The 20,863-nt window shown below is 49.8% G+C and overlaps 1 protein-coding gene across 1 annotated transcript; it reads left to right on the top strand.

The window, feature by feature from the left end:
- Positions 1–14,042: 14,042 nt before the first annotated feature.
- Positions 14,043–16,218, top strand: LOC147974830 (uncharacterized). Its single transcript, XM_087520161.1, has 3 exons — positions 14,043–15,344; positions 15,447–15,980; positions 16,057–16,218. The coding sequence occupies exons 1-3, from the start codon at positions 14,043–14,045 to the stop codon at positions 16,216–16,218; spliced, it is 1,998 nt and encodes a 665-aa protein (XP_087376287.1).
- The last annotated feature ends 4,645 nt before the right edge of the window (positions 16,219–20,863 follow it).

The raw sequence follows: 20,863 nt of genomic DNA, 5'->3' as shown, positions 1-20,863 counted from the left end.
ATGGCTTGAGGACATGAAATTTGAGATGGGATCCATGTATAAGAACAAAGTATGGACTTTGATTGACTTGCCCGATGATCGGCGAGCCATTGAGAACAAATGGATCTTCAAGAGGAAGACGGACGCTGATAGTAGTGTTACTATCTACAAAGCTCGACTTGTCGAAAAGGGTTTTTGACAACTTCAAGATGTTGACTACGATGAGATTTTCTCACTCGTATCGATGCTTAAAAGTCTGTCCGAATCATGTTAGCATTTGCCGCATTTTAAGAAATCTGGCAAATGGATATCAAAACTACATTCCTAAATGGATTTATTAAAGAAGAGTTGTATATGATGCAACCAGAAGGTTTTGTCAATCCGAAAGATGCTAACAAAGTATGCAAGCTCCAGTGATCCATCTATGGACTAGTGCAAGCATCTCAGAGTTGGAATATACACTTTGATGAGTTGATCAAAGCATATAGGTTTATACAGACTTGCGGTGAAGCCTGTATTTACAAGAAAGTGAGTGGGAGCCCTACAGCCTTTCTGATAAGTATATGTGAATGACATATTGTTGATCAGAAATGATGTAAAAAATTACTGGAATGCATAAAGGAGTGTTTGAAAGTAGTTTTTCCGAAGAAAGACCTCGGTAAAGCTGCTTACATATTGAGCATAAGATCTATAGATATAGATCAAGACACTTGATAAGTTTTTAAATGAGTACATACCTTGACAAGATTTTGAAGGAGTTCAAAATTGATTAGTCAAAGAAGGAGTTCTTGCCTGTGTTACAAGGTGTGAAGTTGAGTAAAGACTCAAAACCCGACCACGGCAGAAAATAGAAAGAGAATGAAAAGTCATTCCCTATGCATCGTTCATAGGTTCTATAAAGTATGTTATGCTGTGTATCAGACCTATTGTATACCTTAGCATGATTTGGCAATGGAGTACAATAGTGATCTAGGAGTAGACCATTGGACAACTGTCGAAATTATCCTTAGAGGACTAAGGAAATATTTCTCGGTTACGGAGGTGATAAAAGAGTTCGTCGTGAAGAGTTATGTCGATGCAAGCTTTTGACACCGATCTAGATGACTCTAAGTCTCGATCTAGATACATATTGAAAGTGGGAGCAATTAGCTAGAGTAGCTCCGTGCAGAGTATTGTAGACATAGAAATTTGCAAAATACATGCGGATCTAAATGTTGCAGACACATAGACTAAACTTCTCTCACAAGCAAAACATGATCACTCTTTGGGTGTTAATCACATAGCGATGTGAACTAGATTATTGTCTCTAGTAAACCTTTTGGGTAGTAGTCACATGAAGATGTGAACTAATCACATAAAGATGTGAACTATTCACATGACAATGTGAACTAGATTATTGACTCTAGTGCAAGTGGGAGACTGAAGGAAATATTCCCTAGAGGCAATAATAAAGTTGTATTTATATTTCCTTATATCATGATAAATTTTTATTATTCATGCTAGAATTGTATTAGCCGGAAACTTAGTACATGTGTGAATACATAGACAAACAAAGTGTCCCTAGTATGCCTCTACTTGACTAGCTCGTTAATCAAAGATGGTTAAGTTTCCTAAGCATAGACATGTGTTCACTACAAAAAAATACACTTCCGTGATGATACGTGTTTGTCACAGTAGGTCGCGTTTTTTGTCATGCATGTACATCCATGATGATTTTATGACAGAATCAAGATAGTCATACCTGTGCTATCATAGAAGTGTTCCATGACATTACCAAAATAATCATCACGGAAGTGTCCACTTCCATGATGATAAATTGCGCGTCACAGAAGTGCTTTCGTCAAGGGTGACCAACACGTGGCATCCACTGTAACGGAACGCCATTAAGCTATCGGGTCGGCTTTTGGATCCGATAACCCATTAACAGCCCCGACCAATGGGGATTTTCCATGTGTAAAATCATCATTGGCTGGAGGAAACACGTGTTGGCTCACCGTTGGGACAGATGTCATCCGCTCATTGGACCGAAGGCGCCTATGATACGGCGACACGTGGCACGGCCCAACAGAGGCCCATTCCTGTGAAAAGGCTGACCCGTTTGACTTGGTCAAAAGGTGGCGGGCCGGCCCACGGAAAGCCTGTTAATAGCCTGTTCGCATATAGCCCATTTATAGCCCGCTAACCCAGGGCCCGTTACGCCCTATCCGAATTAGGCCTAGTAGCGTCATCTGGGCCGTCCAATATGATTCAGCCCGTTTTAACTTCCGGCCCATGTGTGGTCCATGACTTCTTTCGGCCCATATGAGGACCTTTGTAACTCTTGGCCCATTAACGGCCCGTGGTGAAACTGGCCCGTAATGAACAGTGTATCACTTTATAGCCATTAATGGCCCATTATTCCATTGGGCCGTTTCCAGCCCAAGTTATCTTTTGGCCTTCTCAGGGCCCATTGATTCTTGGGCTCATTTGCAGCATTCGGTTACATACGGCCTGTTACTGTCATTTTCTGCTTGTGGGCCAAATTCAGCCCATCGTTACAGTCGGCCCATTTGTGGACCATTAATACATTGGGCCGTTTTCATGTCAAAAAAACCCCGTTGTGCTGTTTTCATAGAGTTATCAAATATGGCCTATTAACGGCCTGTTATGGTCCACGAATAGTACGGCCCATGATTGGCAAAATGATGATACGCCCCGTAGAAGGCCCATGGATCCTACGGCCCGTATGAGGCCCATGGATAGTACGGCCCGTGAAGGCCCATGGATCGTACGGCCCGTAGAAGGCCCATGGACCCTATGGCCCATAGAAGGCCCATGACCCTAAGGCCCGTATAGAAGGCCAATGGATCCTACGGTCGGATGAAGGCCCATGGATCATACGGCCTGCAGGAGGCCCATGGTTACAACAGTCCGTGTGTTGCCATGATTATTTTGGCCTAGTTACTAAAAATAGGCTATTGTGGCCACTAGAAAAAAACAGAAAAAGAACTGCAATGACTACAAGCAAACAACTAAACAAGACAATAAGGAAATAAATAAGCAAGCAATTAACGCTATCCTATTACCGCTATTACACATATTACATCCACTAGGCATCAAAGTTCACCACCAGTGCAAATATAGGGAACAAAGCGGCATATTACATACACTGGCCATCAAAATTGGCCACCAGTGCAAATAAACGCGGCAGCAAAACAAGAGCATAACTGAAACAACTTCAGAAGAGCTCAAGAAACGTTATCCTGGGTATCCACCATGCTGGCAATAAGCTTAGCAAGCTGATTAGCTTTGTCCTGTTTGGCGCTAAAATCCTCCAACGCTTGTTGTTGCACTAGAAAGTATGCATCTGAATGCTCCAGGGACTTCCGCAGTCCTTCCGCTTCTTGTCGCAGCACAGCTGATCGATGTCTTTCACCTTGTAGTTGATACTCAAGAAACCGAACTGATTCAGACAGTGAGTTTGAATAGCTTGCGCAAGCCGTAGTGGCCAGTAACTCGAACACTAAACCAAGACAGGACTTTGGGGTTGTCTCGCTGTCTTCAAGATAGTCTTCCTTAGCTGTTTTATCAGCTTTGTTGGAGACCAACAAGGATGTGTCACTATCCTGAACCTTATCTGCATTACTTCCTTTACCATTTCTTAATAAGGCACTCTTCCCCAATATTCTATCAGCATTCTAAAAGAAGAAACAAGCAGACACATAACAAGTTTAGCATGTACTAGTATATGAAACTCATTTCAGTGAACCAGTTCATTAGTAAGGTGGACATGATTAAACTACCGAGTCTTCTATTGCCAAGTACTAGTGTCGGCGTTCTGGGAACGGGGGTCCCCAGACTTGCCTGCCTGCGGCCTGCGGCGTGGCTCAAAGGGGGGGCCCAGCACGGCCCATCTTCATCAACACAGACCCAAGACCCTCGCGAGGGGCCAAGCCTCGCGGTGCGGATGACACGGAGCTTCCTCAGGCACGGCCTCATCAGGCTGGCTCGCGAGGAGGCGGAGAGATCAAGGCGGGGTACCTCACGAGGTGCCCGTGACGCAAGCCATGACGACCAAGGGCGCCAGGCGGGTGCCAGCCCGTGCAGTGTCCTCCTTTCCTCTTTGGTGCAAAGGGGGCAAGCGCAGCCGCGGAGTACCGAGGCATCAGGCAAAGGTTGCCATTTCGGTGCAACAAGACCAAGACCAGGAGGACTGCAAGACGGAGGTCATTGTGGAGCCGAAGACGGCGTCACCACCAGAGCTTTGTGCAGGCAAAGACTACTTTTGTCAGGATAGCTGGTACTAGCTGTCCCCCTTCAAATTAGCCCGCCATTTTTGGCTCCCTTCCCGCTCGATATTTGGGAAGAGGACCAGGGCCTCTATAAATAGGACCAGCCACCCACAGGATCGGGGAGGTGAGAGGTGAGAGGTTGGAGATCGAATCAGAGGGAGATCGAGATAAACAATCGAGAGGAGAGAGAGAGAGAGAGAAGGGTGACTGGACTCCTCCCAGCAGTTCATCGCCCCAGCCAAGAACAAACCCTCGCGAGGCCATTCTTCCTTGTATTGCTCATCATCATCAGCCCGAGAGGCAATCCACCACACCACACACTGGAGTAGGGTATTACACCACAACGGTGGCCCGAACCAGTATAAACCCTGCGTCTCTTGTGTTGTTCTCTCCATAGCTTAGATCTTAGCGAGGCGGAGGGGTGTAGGTTGGTAGGAGGCGAAATCTCCGTGCGCACCCCAGTGTTCGAACCTCAAGGGTCTTCCGGAACCCGAAATCCGACATTTGGCGTGCCAGGTAGGGGTGCACCGGAGTTTTCTCTTCCGCCACCGCCACGGCTTGCCTCGCGATGAGTAGCGCGTCGCCCGCTCCGGCCGCTGGCGCCAGCACGGGGGCCAGGGGGCTCCGAGCCCTGGCCCCAACCCTGCAGTGGGTACGGTGGCCGGACAAGTTCAAGCCAACGACGCCACCGTGCTACGGCGGCGCGACAGATCCGCTGGCCTTCTTGCTGGCGAGCGAGGAGGCCCTCCTCGAAGCTGGAGGTGACGATAGGGTCATGGTCAACTGGCTCCCCATGGTCCTCACCGACGCTCCACGCACATGGCTGCTCCACCTGCCGGCAGCCTCCATGGCCTCTTGGGGAGAGCCCCGCAGCCTCTTCCCCGCCCATCGCGCTACACCAACACCCCCGGTCGTCGCGGCCCTCCTGGGCGGCTCGCAGGCGCCGCCTACAAGTCACCACATCAAGCCGTTCATCCGCCGGGTCAGCGCCGCTTCCACGCAGCAGGGGGCTCTCCCGGACCGGGCGGCGCCCAAGGCCGGCCTGACCTTCAGCTCGGAGGACCACCCCTCCAACTCAGCCTGCTCGGGTGCGCTCCCCATGCTGTGCACCCCCACTATCTGTCAGGTGGCCGTCACCAGAACTCTCATCGATGGCGGTGCGGGCCTCAGCGTGCTCTCGGTCGAGGCCTTCAACCTCCTCTGCATACCCCTGGAACGGCTGCAACCCAGCCGGCCCTTCTCAGGCGTTGGGGGCGGATCATCCAGCTCCTTGGGACAGATCCGGCTCCCAGTAACCTTCGGCACCTACAACAACTTCCGCACGGAGCTGGTCGACTTCGACATCGCCCCCATCAGCCTCCCCTACAATGCCATCCTCGGCTACCCAGCGCTGGCCCAGTTCATGGTCGCGACGCACCCGGCGTACAACCTCATGAAGATGCCCGGGAGCAGCGGTGTCCTCACCATGTACGGGGACACCGGAGACGCGCTGCGGGTGCTCAAGCTCGCCTTCAAGACGGCGGCGTCGGCATAGCCCGCCGACTTGGAGACCCCCGAGCCCAAGGGGGCTGCACCCGCCAAGAAGAAACAATTGTTCACCCAAGACAAGGCAGAAACCAAGCAGATACCCGTCGATGAGGACGGGTCCACCAACGCCACTTTCACCATAGGCGCCAACCTCGAACCCGAGCAGGAGGAGGCCCTGGTAGGGTTCCTGCGCGCAAACAAGAAGGTATTCGCTTGGGAGCCTGACCAATTGGCAGGGATCCCTAGGAGTGTAATCGAGCATCACCTCAATGTGTGCCCCAACGTGCGCCCTGTGAAGCAGAAGGCCAGGCGGTAGTCCACAGAAAAGCAGGCCTTCATCGTCCAAGAGACCCGCAAATTAGAAGCCGCTGGGGTCATTCGCGAGGTCCGATACCTGGATTGGTTGGTCAACCCTGTCGTTGTGCCAAAGAAGGGAGGGAAGGAGCGCATGTGTGTAGACTTCACCAACCTCAACAAAGCATGCCCGCAAGATCCGTTCCCGCTCCCCGCATCGACCAGATCGTCGATTCCACCGCGGAATGCGACCTGTTATGCTTCTTGGATGCCTTCTCTGGGTATCACCAGATCAAGATGGCGGTAGAAGACGTCGAAAAGACAGCCTTCCTAACCCCGTGTGGGGTGTACTGCTACACATGCATGCCATTCGGGCTGCGTAACGCAGGGGCGACCTTTCAGCGGCTGATGCACATCACCTTGGGCCCGCAGCTTGGGAAGAATGTTGAAGCCTCGGGAGGCCAGGACCCTGATACAAGACCTGGAGGAAACCTTCACGAGCCTCAACGCAGTGAACCTACGGCTCAACCCAGAGAAGTGTGTGTTCGGAGTCCCCTCGGGCAAGCTCTTGGGTTTCCTCGTGTCCCACCGAGGCATCGAGGCTAACCCGGAAAAGGTCAAGGCGGTGGAAGACATGAGCCCGCCAAAGACCCTCAGAGAAATGCAGAAGCTCACTGGGCGCGTGACCGCGCTAGGGCGCTTCATCTCCAAGTTGGGGGAACGAGCGCTGCCCTTCTTCCAGCTAATGAAGAAAAAGGGGCCCTTTGAGTGGACTGAAGAGGCCGACAAGGCGTTCCAGGATCTCAAAAGATACTTGACCAGCCCACCGGTCATGGTGGCTCCGTGCCCTCAAGAGCCCCTGGTGCTTTACCTCGCCGCCACTCCCTACTCCGCCAGCGCAGCCCTGGTGGCGGTTAGGGAGGAGCGTCGAATCAAACCCACAGCAGCAGCCCGGGACAAGGCAAAACAGGAACAAGGAAGGGCCGCAGAAACCGCCGCCGCGGCTGAGGAGGATCAGCTGCCGCAGAGGAGTGCACCAGAGGCGGAAGAGGCCCCTCTCCCAGATGGCCAGCCTCAGGAGGCCTCATCGCCTCAGGAGGTGCCATGGTCTCTGAAGGGAGCCGCCAGCACTGAGGCACCCAACCTCGTTGAGCACCCAGTGTACTTCGTCAGCACGGTGTTGCGGGATGCGAGGGCACGGTACCCCATGCCTCAGAAACTCCTCCCGCTATTGGTGGCCTTGCGCAAGCTGCGGCACTATTTTCAGGGTCACCCCATGAAGGTCGTCTCGTCATACCCCCTGGAGAGAGTGCTCAGGAGCCCTAACTCAGCTGGAAGGGTCGCTGAGTGGAACATAGAACTGCAAGCGTTTCAGCTCGAATTCAGCATGACCAGAGTCATCAAGGGAGCAGCGTTGGCGGATTTTGTGGCAGAATGGACGGAGGCACCAGGCCTCAAGGCCGACGAGGATCGGTCCCTCTCCCCGGGAAGCGAGGCGCCAGAAGGCTGGGTCATGTACTTCGATGGGGCGTTCTCCAGGCATGGCGCTGGGGCTGGGGCGGTGCTTATATCGCCCACTCAGGACAAGCTCTACTACGCTGTGCAGCTCTGTTTCCAGCAAGGTGAAAAGGTCTCCAACAACATAGCAGAGTATGAAGGTTTAATAGCAGGCTTGAAGGTCGCAGCTGCCCTGGGGGTGAAACGCCTCACCATCAAGGGCGATTCGCAGCTCCTTGTCAATTTCTCCAACAAGGTGTACGAGCCGAAAGATGAGCACATGGAAGCCAACCTTGCGGAGGTCCGTAGGATGGAGAAGCAATTCTGGGGGGTGGAGTTGCAGCATGTGCCCCGTGGCACCAATCAGGAGGCTGACGACATCGCCAAACGGGTGTCCGGGCGGTTACCTCAGGAGCCTGGCGTTTTCGAGGAGCGGCTCTTCAAGCCCTCAGCCCTGCCGTCATTGTCAAACACGGCTCAGCCTCGGGAGGAGATCCCCCGGCCACCTGCCTCAGGAGCTCCGGCCCGTGGCCTGGACTCAGGAGCACGCCTGCTCCTGACGATGGAACCTCAGGAGGGGTGCTGGATCACGGAGCTCTGGAGTTACTTAACACAAGGGACCCTGCCAGAGAAGGAGGAGGAAGCGGAGCGAGTGGCACGCCAGGCCACGGCATACTGCATCAAGGATGGAGAGCTCTACCGGAAGTGACCAAACGATGTATCCCTGCGCTGCATCTCCAGGGAGCAAGGGAAGGAACTGCTGGAAGATATACACGACGGAGACTGTGGACATCATTCATCATCACGGACCCTCGTCGGCAAGGCGTTCCGTAGTGGGTTTTATTGGCCCACCGCACTCAATGACGCCGTTGAACTAGTGAAAGCTTGTGAGGCCTGGCAGTTCCACGCCAAGCAGATCCATCAGCCAGCAGGAGGCCTGCAGACTATACCCCTTTCGTGGCCATTCGTAGTCTGGGGGCTGGACATCTTGGGCCCGTTTCCTCGGGCGCTAGGGGGCTACCGCTACCTCTACGTCGCCGTGGACAAGTTCACCAAGTGGGCTGAAGTAGAGGCTGTCCGCACCATTCCCGCGGGTTCCGCGGTCAAGTTCATCAAGGGCATCGTGAGCCGGTTCGGGGTGCCGAACCGCATCATCACGGACAACGGTTCGCAGTTCACCAGTAACCTCTTCAAAACATACTGTGCTAACCTTGGAACGCAGATATGCTACGCTTCGGTGGCGCACCCCCGAAGCAACGGCCAGGCCGAGCGAGCCAACACAGAGGTCCTGAGGGGCCTCAAGACCAGGACGTTCAAGAAGAAGCTGGAGGCCTACGGCAGAGATTGGTACAACGATCTTCAGTCCGTGTTGTGGTCCATCCGCACAACCGCGACCAAGCCGACTGGGGAGACCCCGTTCTTCCTGGTCTACGGAGCCGAAGCGGTCCTCCCTCACGAGGTCAGATGTCGCTCCGCGCGGGTCCTGGTGTTCGACGAGGCGCAGCAGGACGCCATGCGGGGGATGGACCTCGTGCTGGGGGAGGAGCGTCGCCGAGAAGCCGCGCTGCGAGCGGCGAGGTACCAACAAGCACTGCAGTGATATCACTGCCGCAACATCCGCCCCAGAACTCTCGAGGTAGGAGACCTCGTGCTCAGGCGGGTTCTCTCCAGGGAGGGGCTGCACAAGCTCTCTCCCATGTGGGAGGGCCCATTCAAAGTTGTTCATGTTTCCAGGCCCGGCTCCGCGCGCTTGGAGACTCAGGAGGGGGTGCCGGTCCAGAACGCATGGAACATCCAGCACCTCCGGAGGTTCTACCCCTAAAAAGGCCCAGAGCCTGTGAAGAAGGCGAATGCCTGTGAAGCTGTCGCGTTTTGGAAAAGGCCCAGAGCCTGTGAAGAAGGCGAATGCCTGTGAAGCTGTCGCGTTTTGGAAAAGGCCCAGAGCCTGTGAAGAAGGCGAATGCCTGTGAAGCTGTCGCATTTTGGAAAAGGCCCAGAGCCTGTGAAGAAGGCGAATGCCTGTGAAGCTGTCGCGTTTTGGAAAAGGCCCAGAGCCTGTGAAGAAGGTGAATGCCTATGAAGCTGTCGCGTTTTGGAAAAGGCCCGGAGCCTGTGAAGCTCGCCGCCCGTGACACTCTACCGTAATAATGAGTTGGGGCTGTACATGCCCCAGAGTCTCAGGAGCGTCGGCCTCAGGCCCTGGGGCTCCCTCCCATGCCCAGTGGCAGCACTTAGCTCCGCGCTGGTGAGAAGACGTCGAAGACTAGATTAGGTGCCGGACACGGCTTTTCATTTGCTTTCCGCAGTTGGCGTGTTCCTTCTCATTCGAAGTTTTGTTGAAGTTGTTGTCGTCTTTGGCTTGTGGTTCTTCGACTTTTCACTCTCCTGCCTCAATTTCTCTTATGCAAGGCCTCGCGAGGGGGGGGGCAGCCGAGCGCCCTCGCGAGTGTTCCTGTCCTAGTTGTTCAAAGGGTTCGCGACCTGGGTCCATTACAGGAGCACCTCCCCAGTCCGTGCCCCACGGGCACCGCGACACGAACACAGGGCCTGGGTCGGTCGCCCCCCACGGCTGGGGCCGGGAACTATCCACGCGCGGGCACGTAGCCAGAAGGCACGATAACGGAAGCAAAATGATGATTAACAGCAATAACCCAAACACGCCCCCGCGGGGCTCCACACTACTGTCTTTTTACGCAGGAAAAAGGAAAAGAAAGAACAAATCAGGCGCAGCTCGCTTCACACCGGCCTGCAGGGAAGACTCGAGCTGCCTCCGGGGCTCAGGCAGACTCCCTCTCACGCTTCACCGGGGCGCGACGGCGGGCGGACCCGCTACCACCTCCCAAGCAGATACGACGGCGTGGAGGCTGACCGCGGCCACCGCTAGAAGAGTCGCCGCCTGAAGAAGAACCGGAGAAGCTTGGGGAACCCTGAGCGCCGCCAGTCACGCGAGCATTGTCCTCTCCATCATCGCTGGAGCTGGGTTCCTGGCCACGGTCGTCGTCCTCGGGGCAGCACCCTGCGCGGCGACCATCTTCCCCAAACACCCTCACGTAGAGGGTGGCATCACCGTCAAACTTGAAGTGCAGGGTGCACCGAAGGCTCAGGCCACGCGCGCGGGCAAACGTCTGCCAACCGCGGGCCAGGGCCAGGCTCCCGGCTGCGGAGACCTCCAGTGAAGCCCATGAGGCCCGGTTGCAGCAGCCTTTGGCCTGAAGCCAGAGGCCGCCCGGGGCACCGGCTGGGAGCTCGCCGAGGAGTAAGCGAGGAAGTGGAAGCCGGGTGCTAGTCGGCTCCGCCAACCACACGACAAACTCCGGCAGCACCTTTGCAGCACGAAAGCGCGACCTAGGGGGGCGCGCGACCGGAGCGCGCCCCCCGGCCGCAGCAATCCGCCCGTCGCCGTGCTGGAAATCGTCTCCACGACCGCGGGGAGCTGCCATGGTGGCCACAAGATGTTTGCGAGGGCGCCCTCGGCCGCGCTTGGGCGGGGGAGAGGCAGGCTCAACCTGGCGAGCCTTCCCCTTCTCTGCGGCCGAGAACCTCCTCGACGGGGCCATGAAGAAGAAGGAGAAGCAAGGGGGGATGAACTGGAAGGGTGCGCGCCGATCCGTACTTATAGCTGGCGAGGGCCAACCGACGGCCCCCACGATCGCAGGTAATTATGACCCACTTTGCATGCAGGGACTTGTCCAATCCGTGCAGTTGGCGAGGCGCCATGGGGAAGTGGAGACGCCCACGTCCAATCAACCGCCACGCGGCGCCCAAGACCGCAGGCTATTAGGGGCCGCGGTGCTTCGCTCTTGCCCTTTCGCCTCCCTGCACGGCCAAGCCCGGGCGCGCCTTGGGCCCGGGGGCTACTGTCGGCGTTCTAGGAACGGGGGTTCCCAGACTTGCCTGCCTGCGGCCTGCGGCGTGGCTCAAAGGGGGGCCCAGCACGGCCCATCTTCATCAACACAGACCCAAGACCCTCGCGAGGGGCCAAGCCTCGCGGGGCAGACGACACGGAGCTTCCTCAGGCACAGCCTCATCAGGCTGGCTCGCGAGGAGGCGGAGAGATCAAGGCGGGGTACCTCACGAGGTGCCCGTGACACAAGCCATGACGACCAAGGGCGCCAGGCGGGTGCCAGCCCGCGCAGTGTCCTCCTTTCCTCTTTGGTGCAAAGGGGGCAAGCGCAGCCGCGGAGTACCGAGGCATCAGGCAAAGGTTGCCATTTCGGTGCAACAAGACCAAGACCAGGAGGACTGCAAGACGGAGGTCATTGTGGAGCCCAAGACGGCGTCACCACCAGAGCTTTGTGCAGGCGAAGACTACTTTTGTCAGGATAGCTGGTACTAGCTGTCCCCCTTCAAATTAGCCCGCCATTGTTGGCTCCATTCCCGCTCGATATTTGGGAAGAGGACTAGGGCCTCTATAAATAGGACCAGCCACCCACAGGATCGGGGAGGTGAGAGGTGAGAGGTTGGAGATCGAATCAGAGGGAGATCGAGATAAACAATCGAGAGGAGAGAGAGAAGGGTGACTGGACTCCTCCCAGCAGTTCATCGCCCCAGCCAAGAACATACCCTCGCGAGGCCGTTCTTCCTTGTATTGCTCATCATCATCAGCCCGAGAGGCAATCCACCACACCACACACTGGAGTAGGGTATTACACCACAACGGTGCCCCGAACAAGTATAAACCCTGCGTCTCTTGTGTTGCTCTCTCCATAGCTTAGATCTTAGCGAGGCGGAGGGGTGCAGGTTGGTAGGAGGCGAAATCTCCGCGCGCACCCCAGTGTTCGAACCTCAAGGGTCTGCCAGAACCCAAAATCCGACAACTAGTACATAATAAAAGCATCAAACAAACATATATCTATGTCATATGGTCACTGCATTGTCTTTCCAAATCAAAATAGAGACACGGTTTAAATCATATCAGTTCAAGACAAAGCAGCAGTGAAAGAATATAAAGCATGGGAAACTACATGGCACAACAAGATTTCAGATGGGTACCACGGGTCTACATGTACAACAACACTATTGGCTCTGTTGTGATGCTAGTAACGTGCATGATATGAAAGTCAACTGTATACACAATTGAAACTGAAATCAACAGAGCTATTGATAAGAGCAAACCCGTTAAAGAAACATGCGTGAACATACCTGCTGTGCCATTGGAGTTTCGATTGGATCCTTCAATTTAAAAATAAGTTTGTATGAGTAAATACAGTGCTACAAGAGCAAAGCAATCATAGTTAAAAAAGGCGTGCCTAAGCGAGCGCTTAAGCGCGCCTAGGCTCTAGGCGTTGGCAAAATGCATTGCGCATAACTACGCATAATCTATGCATAACTGCGCATAAGCATGCGCTTTGGTCAGTAAAGCGCAAGGCGGTGGCAAAACGCACAATTAATGCCTAGCGCTTTTTTGAACTATGATAGCAATGGAATCTTAAATTAGAACAGTTGTTCTTCAGGTTTAGGCACTTGTTCTACATGAATAGAGTACAGTAAGACGCAAGAATATAATACTTAAAAATAGAAAATGAGCTCATAGACCTTACCACATTCTTGGTTCGGGACCAGTACAGAACAAGGCGTTCCCAGTCATCATCCAATAAATGTGTCTCAGGAGAACGTAAGGGAATTTGATGAGTTTCTTTGCCGGTGAAGTATGTTTTCTTCAGGTAATTCTGATACTGCCACCAAGCATTATTGAAGATAGTAGAGGTATTAGCACAGGTTACCTCATCCTGAGTTTCCAAATCGGTCCTTCTCTATAGAGAAAAATGGGAAAATTTGATGTATTATAACCATCATGGAGGTAGGATGTATGGGACGAAGCAAAGTAATTGACATGAATAACATTACTTATACATACAAACCTTCCCAAACACCGTGGTTACATCATTGGGCAAGCCGGTGTCTGACCACTCACCTTGTGTGGTAAACATCGAAACAAAAATACCAAAGAGCAAAATATTTCGCTTTGAGAACTACTGGATCAACCACTCGGGCTTTCTAGATATAGTTCAGCAATCATGGAACAAGCAGTGCAATGCAAAAAACAGTGCAACTCTCTTGTGCAGAAAGATGAAAACACTAAGATATGATCTTAAAAATTGGAGTAAAGGGATATCCCACCTTTCTATTCTCATTCAAAACTGCAATGAGGCCCTTAGTAGGCTTGATGGGCTTGAAGACCAACGTGCTCTCTCATTACCTGAATTCAACTTCAGATTAATTGTGAAGGCCCATTTGCTCAAACTCCTGCTATTTCAGAACGAATACTAGAGAAAACAGTTCACGATCAGATACATCAAGTTTGGAGAGGAGAACACCAAACTTTTTCATGCACTAGCTACTGAGAGATATCGGAGGAACTCAATTGCATCACTAAAACTCCCTGATGGTTCGGTTGTCTATGATCATAACTCCAAGGAAGACGTCTTATTTAACACCTATAAAGAAAGACTTGGTGAATGTTCCACGCCAACCATGAAATTTGATCTACCCTTGATCATCAAGAAAATTGAGGGATTGGAGACTCTCGCTGCCCCGTTCACACACAAGGAGATAGATGATGTGGTGAGGACCATGCCAAATGACCGTGCCCCCGGCCCGGACGGCTTTAATGGAGGATTCCTAAAATCCTGCTGGCACATAATAAAAGAGGATTTCTACAAGCTATGTGAAGATTTCTATAATGGCAACCTGGACCTCAAAAGTGTTAACTCGGGTTACATCACTCTGATCCCGAAGATTGGATCGCCGGAAACAGCCAACGATTTCAGACCGATCACATTGCTTAATGGTTGTCTGAAGGTAATCACAAAACTACTCGCCAACCGCTTGCAACAACTCATCTTGCATATCGTCCACAAGAACCAATATGGCTTTCTACGAACCAGGACAATACAGGACTGCCTCGCTTGGGCGTTCGAGTATATATATCAGTGTCAATCATCAAAGCCGCCCATTATTTTGCTCAAACTTGATTTTGCCAAAGCGTTCGACACAATTGATCACTCGTCCATGTTGGAAATTATGAAGCACATGGGCTTCTGTGACCGCTGGCTGGGATGGATCAAGACAATTTTTAGCTCCGGCAGCTTGTCGGTGCTACTGAATGGGGTTCCTGGCCGTCAATTCCAATGTCGTTGCGGTGTACGGCAAGGTGACCCACTCTCCCCGCTGATCTTCGTCCTCGCTGCTGACTTACTGCAGGCAGCAATCAATGATGCCTACCGTAGAAATCTCATTCAGCTACCTATACCTGCCCGTGGCGAGACGGACTATCCGGTGGTTCAGTACGCGGACGACACGATCCTAATCATGCCCGCCTGCACTGAGCAAGTGAAAAACATGAAACAAGTGCTTGTGGACTATGCTGACTCCATTGGTCTTAAAATCAATTTCCACAAATCAGTGATGGTTCCAATTAATGTGCAGGACACCCTGATTGCTCAATTGGCACAAATCTGGCAGTGCTCGATTGGAACAATGCCATTCACCTATCTAGGTTTGCTGCTTGGGACCACCAAACCCACTATTACTGATCTAATGCCGGTTGTCGAACGTGCTGAACACAAACTCTCATCATCGCTGAGCATGATGAACCAGGGGAGCAAGCTTCAGCTACTGAACTCGATGCTCACTTCGCTGATGATCTATCCCATGTGCACCCTCAAGTTCCCTCCCCAACTAATTGAACACCTCGATAAATTCAGAAGACGTTGTTTGTGGTGCAAGAAAACAGATCATGGAGAAACCTGTAACTCGCTAGCAGCCTGGGACCTTGTATGTCAACCTAAAAAACGTGGGGGACTCGGCGTACTGAATATCAAGGTACAAAACACCGGTTTGCTTCTGAAATTTCTGCATGGATTTTACAATAAGCAGGACACCACATGGTGCAAATTAATCTGGTCCACGTACTATGAGGGGAAGATACCACATGCATCGGACACATGTGCATCGTTCTGGTGGAGGGATATCATGAGCCTCAGTGACATATACCGTGACATCACCAAAGCGACAGTGGGAGGAGGATCCTCGATCTTATTTTGGAAAGATCTGTGGCAAGAGCAACCCCTTGAATTATCCCACCCGCGGGCGTTCTCGTTCACGAAAAATGAAGACGTGGCAGTGGATGCCTTCTTGACGATGACTGCCCTCTCCGATGAGTTCCATTTGCCATTGTCACCGCAAGCCAGACTAGAAGTCCAGGAGCTCCAGATGTTGACTGTCGGCACTGTTCCCATGAGAGAACAAAAGGATGTTTGGAGCTGCTCTTGGGGCACTGCCTATTCCTCGAAAAAATTCTATGAATTCTACTTCAAAGATGTGGTGGCTGATGAGGCCTTCCGCTGGATTTGTAAATCCAAGTGCACAATGAAGCTGAAGATGTTTGCGTGGATCTTGGCTACGGACAGAGTAAATACAAAAAATATGATTAAAAGGAGACATTGGAATGTGGGTGATAGAGTTAATTGTGTCCTATGCAATCTAGGACTTGAGGAAATGGTGGAACATCTATTCTTTGACTGCCAGTTTGCCATCAGTTGCTGGTCATCCATCAGTGTCACATGGGGGGATGCTGGTAACAGACTACAAAGGATCCAAGAAGGCAAGAGGCGCTGTACAAGGGACATGTTCATGGAAATCTTTATGACGGCAGCATGGTGCATATGGAAGGAATGTAATGACAAAGTTTTTAGAAGGATCCCACACTCCCTACGCTCTTGGAGAGAGAGATTCAAAGCTGACTTTGTCCTCCTGGCTCATAGAGTAAAACCCTCCCTAGTGCAGTTTGTAAAAGCTTTTTCTTCATTAGTTGTTTAGATCCCTTGTACTGTAGTGCATCATCTCACTAATCTGTTTTGGTGGTCTCTCAGCCTGTTTGAGCTGATCACCTGCACTGATAGTGAACATGGATGTCTGGCTGTAACCAAAAAAATATTAAAAAAAGTCAGTAGGAACCTTTCCTACTGTCTTTGATTGTTCAAAAAAACTCCTGGACAAACACCTGCAACTGGCATTTTCCTTCATCTTCAGTATAATATTTCCAAGATGGGAAGATACGCACATACGATTTAACAACATCAAATGCAATAGATGCTAAACTACGACTAGCTGGTTGTGCTTCCTCCACAGGAATAGGCGTACTAACTGGTGGAGTTGGGGTTCGCCGTGATAGTACTGGCCCTTTGGGCACTGGAGCTACCTTACTAACTGCTCTTGTTTGGGAGCTCTATGGTGGAGATGGTGATGTGTCAACAGGAACTAGGTTACTATCGGCTGGGGTTGGGGTTAGATTGGATGAAGCTGGTTCTCTATCCATCGCAGTAGGGGTACAATCTTCGAGAGTTTGGGTTATGTGTGGTAGGGCTGTTTCTTGTGCATGTACAACCGGGGTGCTATCTCCACCAAGAGGTAGCACTGTTTTATTTGAAGACCGTGTTTTTAGTCCGCTAGATATTGGCATCACCCGCTCCAAGTCAAATGGCTGATAAACAGGAAACATAGTTGAATGTATAGACATTGTATGAGAGACAGATGCAATAGATAGTGTTGAAAAAGGGGCATGAAATAGTTGACATGTATATTGTTTAACTAAAACGGATAGCATGACATAATTTCACATATATGATGTCTATCTAAACTGGATAGCATAGCATAACATAATTCAAAGATATGATGAATAACTAAACAGGATCGCATGACATAATTCACCTACATGTTATCTAAGTAATCAGGATCGCATCATTTAATTCACATATGTGATTTATATGCTAAACAGAGGGCATTTGATATGATGTCTGAACTAAGAACATGGTGTTGAATATTGTGTATATGATGTCTAAACTATGCAATGCAAGCCACCGTATGCATGATATGAGCAGTATAACCGTGCCAAGTTAGAGCATACACCTCAGTGGGGGAATAGGACTGGTCATCTGTCTCTGAATCCATCTCTGAGGAGCTATTGGGACCCAACAAGAGATCTGCTTCGATAGGTAGCACTGTCTGCTCTGAAGGCCTTGTTTTCACTCCAGATTTTTCCATCTCCCACCCAAATGGCTGATTCACAGGAAGAGTAGTTTAATGTACAAACATTGTCGACAAATGGAAATGTAATGAAGAAAAGGATGGGCAAGATATCATTCAAATATATGATGCCTGGTTAAACAGGATGGCATTTCACATTTCACATATATTATGGCTGGCTAAAAGACATGAGACTGCATAATTGCCATATCTCTCCCTAATAATAAAGCACAGATTGAGTCTCCGGGTTCACCGTCGCAGCGTTTTTGTGAAAAAGTCCTCATGTTTATGAAATCAAACCCATAGTCCACAAATAACATTTGCTCGCCATTGCGCAAAAAAACGTTTGCTAGATATATAGAAAAAACGGTTCAACATCCCATCGACAAATAAAAACGAGGCCCAAGGGATCGTCACGTCTCGCCCCTGCCTCGGGTTCGTGGTGGAGGCAGATCGCATCTTCCTTCGCGGCGGCGGCAGCAGACAGCCATCCTTCGATGCACTAGGCAGACTCACGACCCTCCGTGTGCTTGCGACGATGATATGCCCCACCAGCCCTAGCGTTCGATACGCCCAAGAGCCGCGGCCGCTCTTCACCTGATGCCCCTCGCGATCTAGATTTGGAGGAGGGGTCGCCTCCTGTTCCGTCCCGTGCACCGGATGTGGAAGACGGATAGAGGAGCGAGGGAGGGGGCAAGCATAGAGGATTCTGGCGGTGGTGCTGCTCAGAACGGTGACAAAGGAGGAGGCTACTTTGGTTCTGACCTGCAGCGGCCGGTGTGGCAGGAGATGGGGTTGGCTGCTAAAGCGGTGAAACAGGGATTGTTGAAGGTACGTGTGATATAGAAGTTTGGGTAATCAGTCGTTAGTCAAAAAGGATGCTAACATGTGAATTTTGTAGGAGCAATTAGGTCACGTGGATGGCTTCACCCTGTATCCATGGTATTTGCGGGGAACATGGCAGTCCCAAATTTACTGCAGTGACCCTGTTCGGCCAACTAGGATGAATTTCAAGCTATCTGCATCCTCATCCTCATTCAGATATTTCTAGCGGAGCACAAGTGTCTCATGTCATCCTCAACTAACATGTACTATATGTTATATTCTGATATATCTATGCATAAGCCTGTATGGGTGAGGAGCTGCGCCTTTCTAAATTTACATGGCCGAAGTTCTGTAGGTGTATGGGATTTCTTCAGAACCAACAGCGTGGATGTTCAGGTATGGATTTCTTCAGGACCATCCAGATTTAGGCAAATATGTATGCATGCAGAGAACCATCATATTCAGGTGTGTGTGTCTATTCTTCAGGCGAGACAGCCACTATGAGAACATGATTCATATGCTTCAGTTCCATCCACACTCAGGCCAATATGCAACTTGGTGGTGGAGGACGACGCGAGTCGACGAGATGCACAATTCCTATGCTTCAGGTGAGACAGCCACGATGGGAACACGACTCATATTCTAAAGTTCTCTATTTCGACTGAGCTGTGATTAGAGATGTCAGTTATATACAGAAAAACTTGAGTGGATGTGCGTTTGGGGATTATACAATTTAAAGGCAACTTTATTTTTTTGCTTTTAGCGTATGGACCTGCAGGTTCTATCTAATAGTAGTAGCTTATTGACTTCTGAAAGCAATATAAGCCCAATAGTCTTTGCAAAAAAACCCACCGACTACTGGTTTTATAGCCAGTTAGACCGTATCATCACACTTATTTTTTCTCTTATTGGTTGAACTCCAATTATTCTATAATTGCTACATTAACAAACTGTTCTTCACATTCGGTTGTGATTTGGTTTCAGAAGTTCATTTTTACATTAATTTTGTCTCAATGTTATGGTAGACATTTGTATTCGTTATGGTTATTTTTTATTTCCTTCCTTACCAGCTTACTGCTGTACTGCCCATGATTTTCTTCATGCATGCATCAACATTATCTTGATTCCCTGTAGGAGCTTATTGAAATGCTTCTAATACACGATATTCACTCGCAAGTTGCATGATAGAATGCCCATATCATCTATTTATCAACGGTATGTGGGTAATTCATGTCATCTTTAATATTGTTGTTACTTCAATATTAGTATGAAAAATGGTTATGAAATCCAATTCTCTCTCCAGGATCCAATAGCCCAATTCAAGCATTTTTTATTTTTTATAGATGCACTACCAATTCTATTCTGTCTAAAATTCTTCAGTTTACAATTTTTGTCGGTGATTGTTGCTTGCTGGCAAATTCTGAAAACCTGAAATTATCGAACATGCAGGTGTCAGTTCTGTTTGTTGTTCAAATAAGAAAATTGGAACATGTACTCTTAGTTTTTTTTGAGATTGCAATTAAGGCATACACCCACCACACGCACGTGAGGCACCACAAGCCACCGCCTTAAGAAATGTATTGAACAATGAAGACCTGGGATAAATTTGCCTCTTGAAATTATCTGATCTTAGACAATATCCATGTATTTGTTCAGATAAACCATATCAACAATGACCATTTCATGCCTGCTGATATTTATCTTCGTCTCCTGGTGTGCAATTTTTTCAGATGGACTGCAACAAATTAGAGTATCATGCAACAGTGACCATTGATGATTTTGGCAAAAGCAATTTGCTATCTGGAGTGTGACACCCAGGTGTACTATTGTTTCCATATCCTCTATTTTTATTTTTGGCAAGTCAATAACATTTTCCCTGATTTTTTTTCTTATTTTTAAATTATTTAATCCCCTGCGAATTTATTTCAGTGACATCAATCAATCTTCTGATTACAATAACTTTGAGTGAAAAGATATACTTCACGTATAAATATATTTGTTCTAACTTTGCATTCTGCTGAATATTTAGCTGCATATAATGACATTCAGAAAATGAGAAATGTATTGATAGACAACTGCAATGTTTACTATAATCGACTACAATAAAATATTGTGGAACGATGTGCATAATTTGTAATCTCAGCATAAATATACCTCACATATTTCATAGAAAGACATAGGTTTGCCATATTTTTATAAGATGTTATTTATCTTAATTGTGAAAAAAGCAACAATGGCAACATAAAGTTGGTGTGACATATGTGCAGAAACATCATGCTTTAACATAGCCACACCGACATGAGAGTAACTAACAATCTTCTTCACATGAGTAATCAGAAAAGAAAACTATCACTAGATTATACTAAAATTGGTTCTGGTGCTTATTTTGTTTTTTCAGAAAAATATCATATCTATGAATTACACACAAAAAATGTTTACTACTC

This window comes from Triticum urartu, chromosome 4A, assembly GCF_056163025.1.
Source record: "Triticum urartu cultivar PI428250 chromosome 4A, HENAU_Tu73, whole genome shotgun sequence".
Classification (NCBI taxonomy): domain Eukaryota; kingdom Viridiplantae; phylum Streptophyta; class Magnoliopsida; order Poales; family Poaceae; genus Triticum; species Triticum urartu.
Note: the sequence above shows the minus strand (reverse complement) of the source record. Positions and strands in the feature narration are given on the sequence as shown.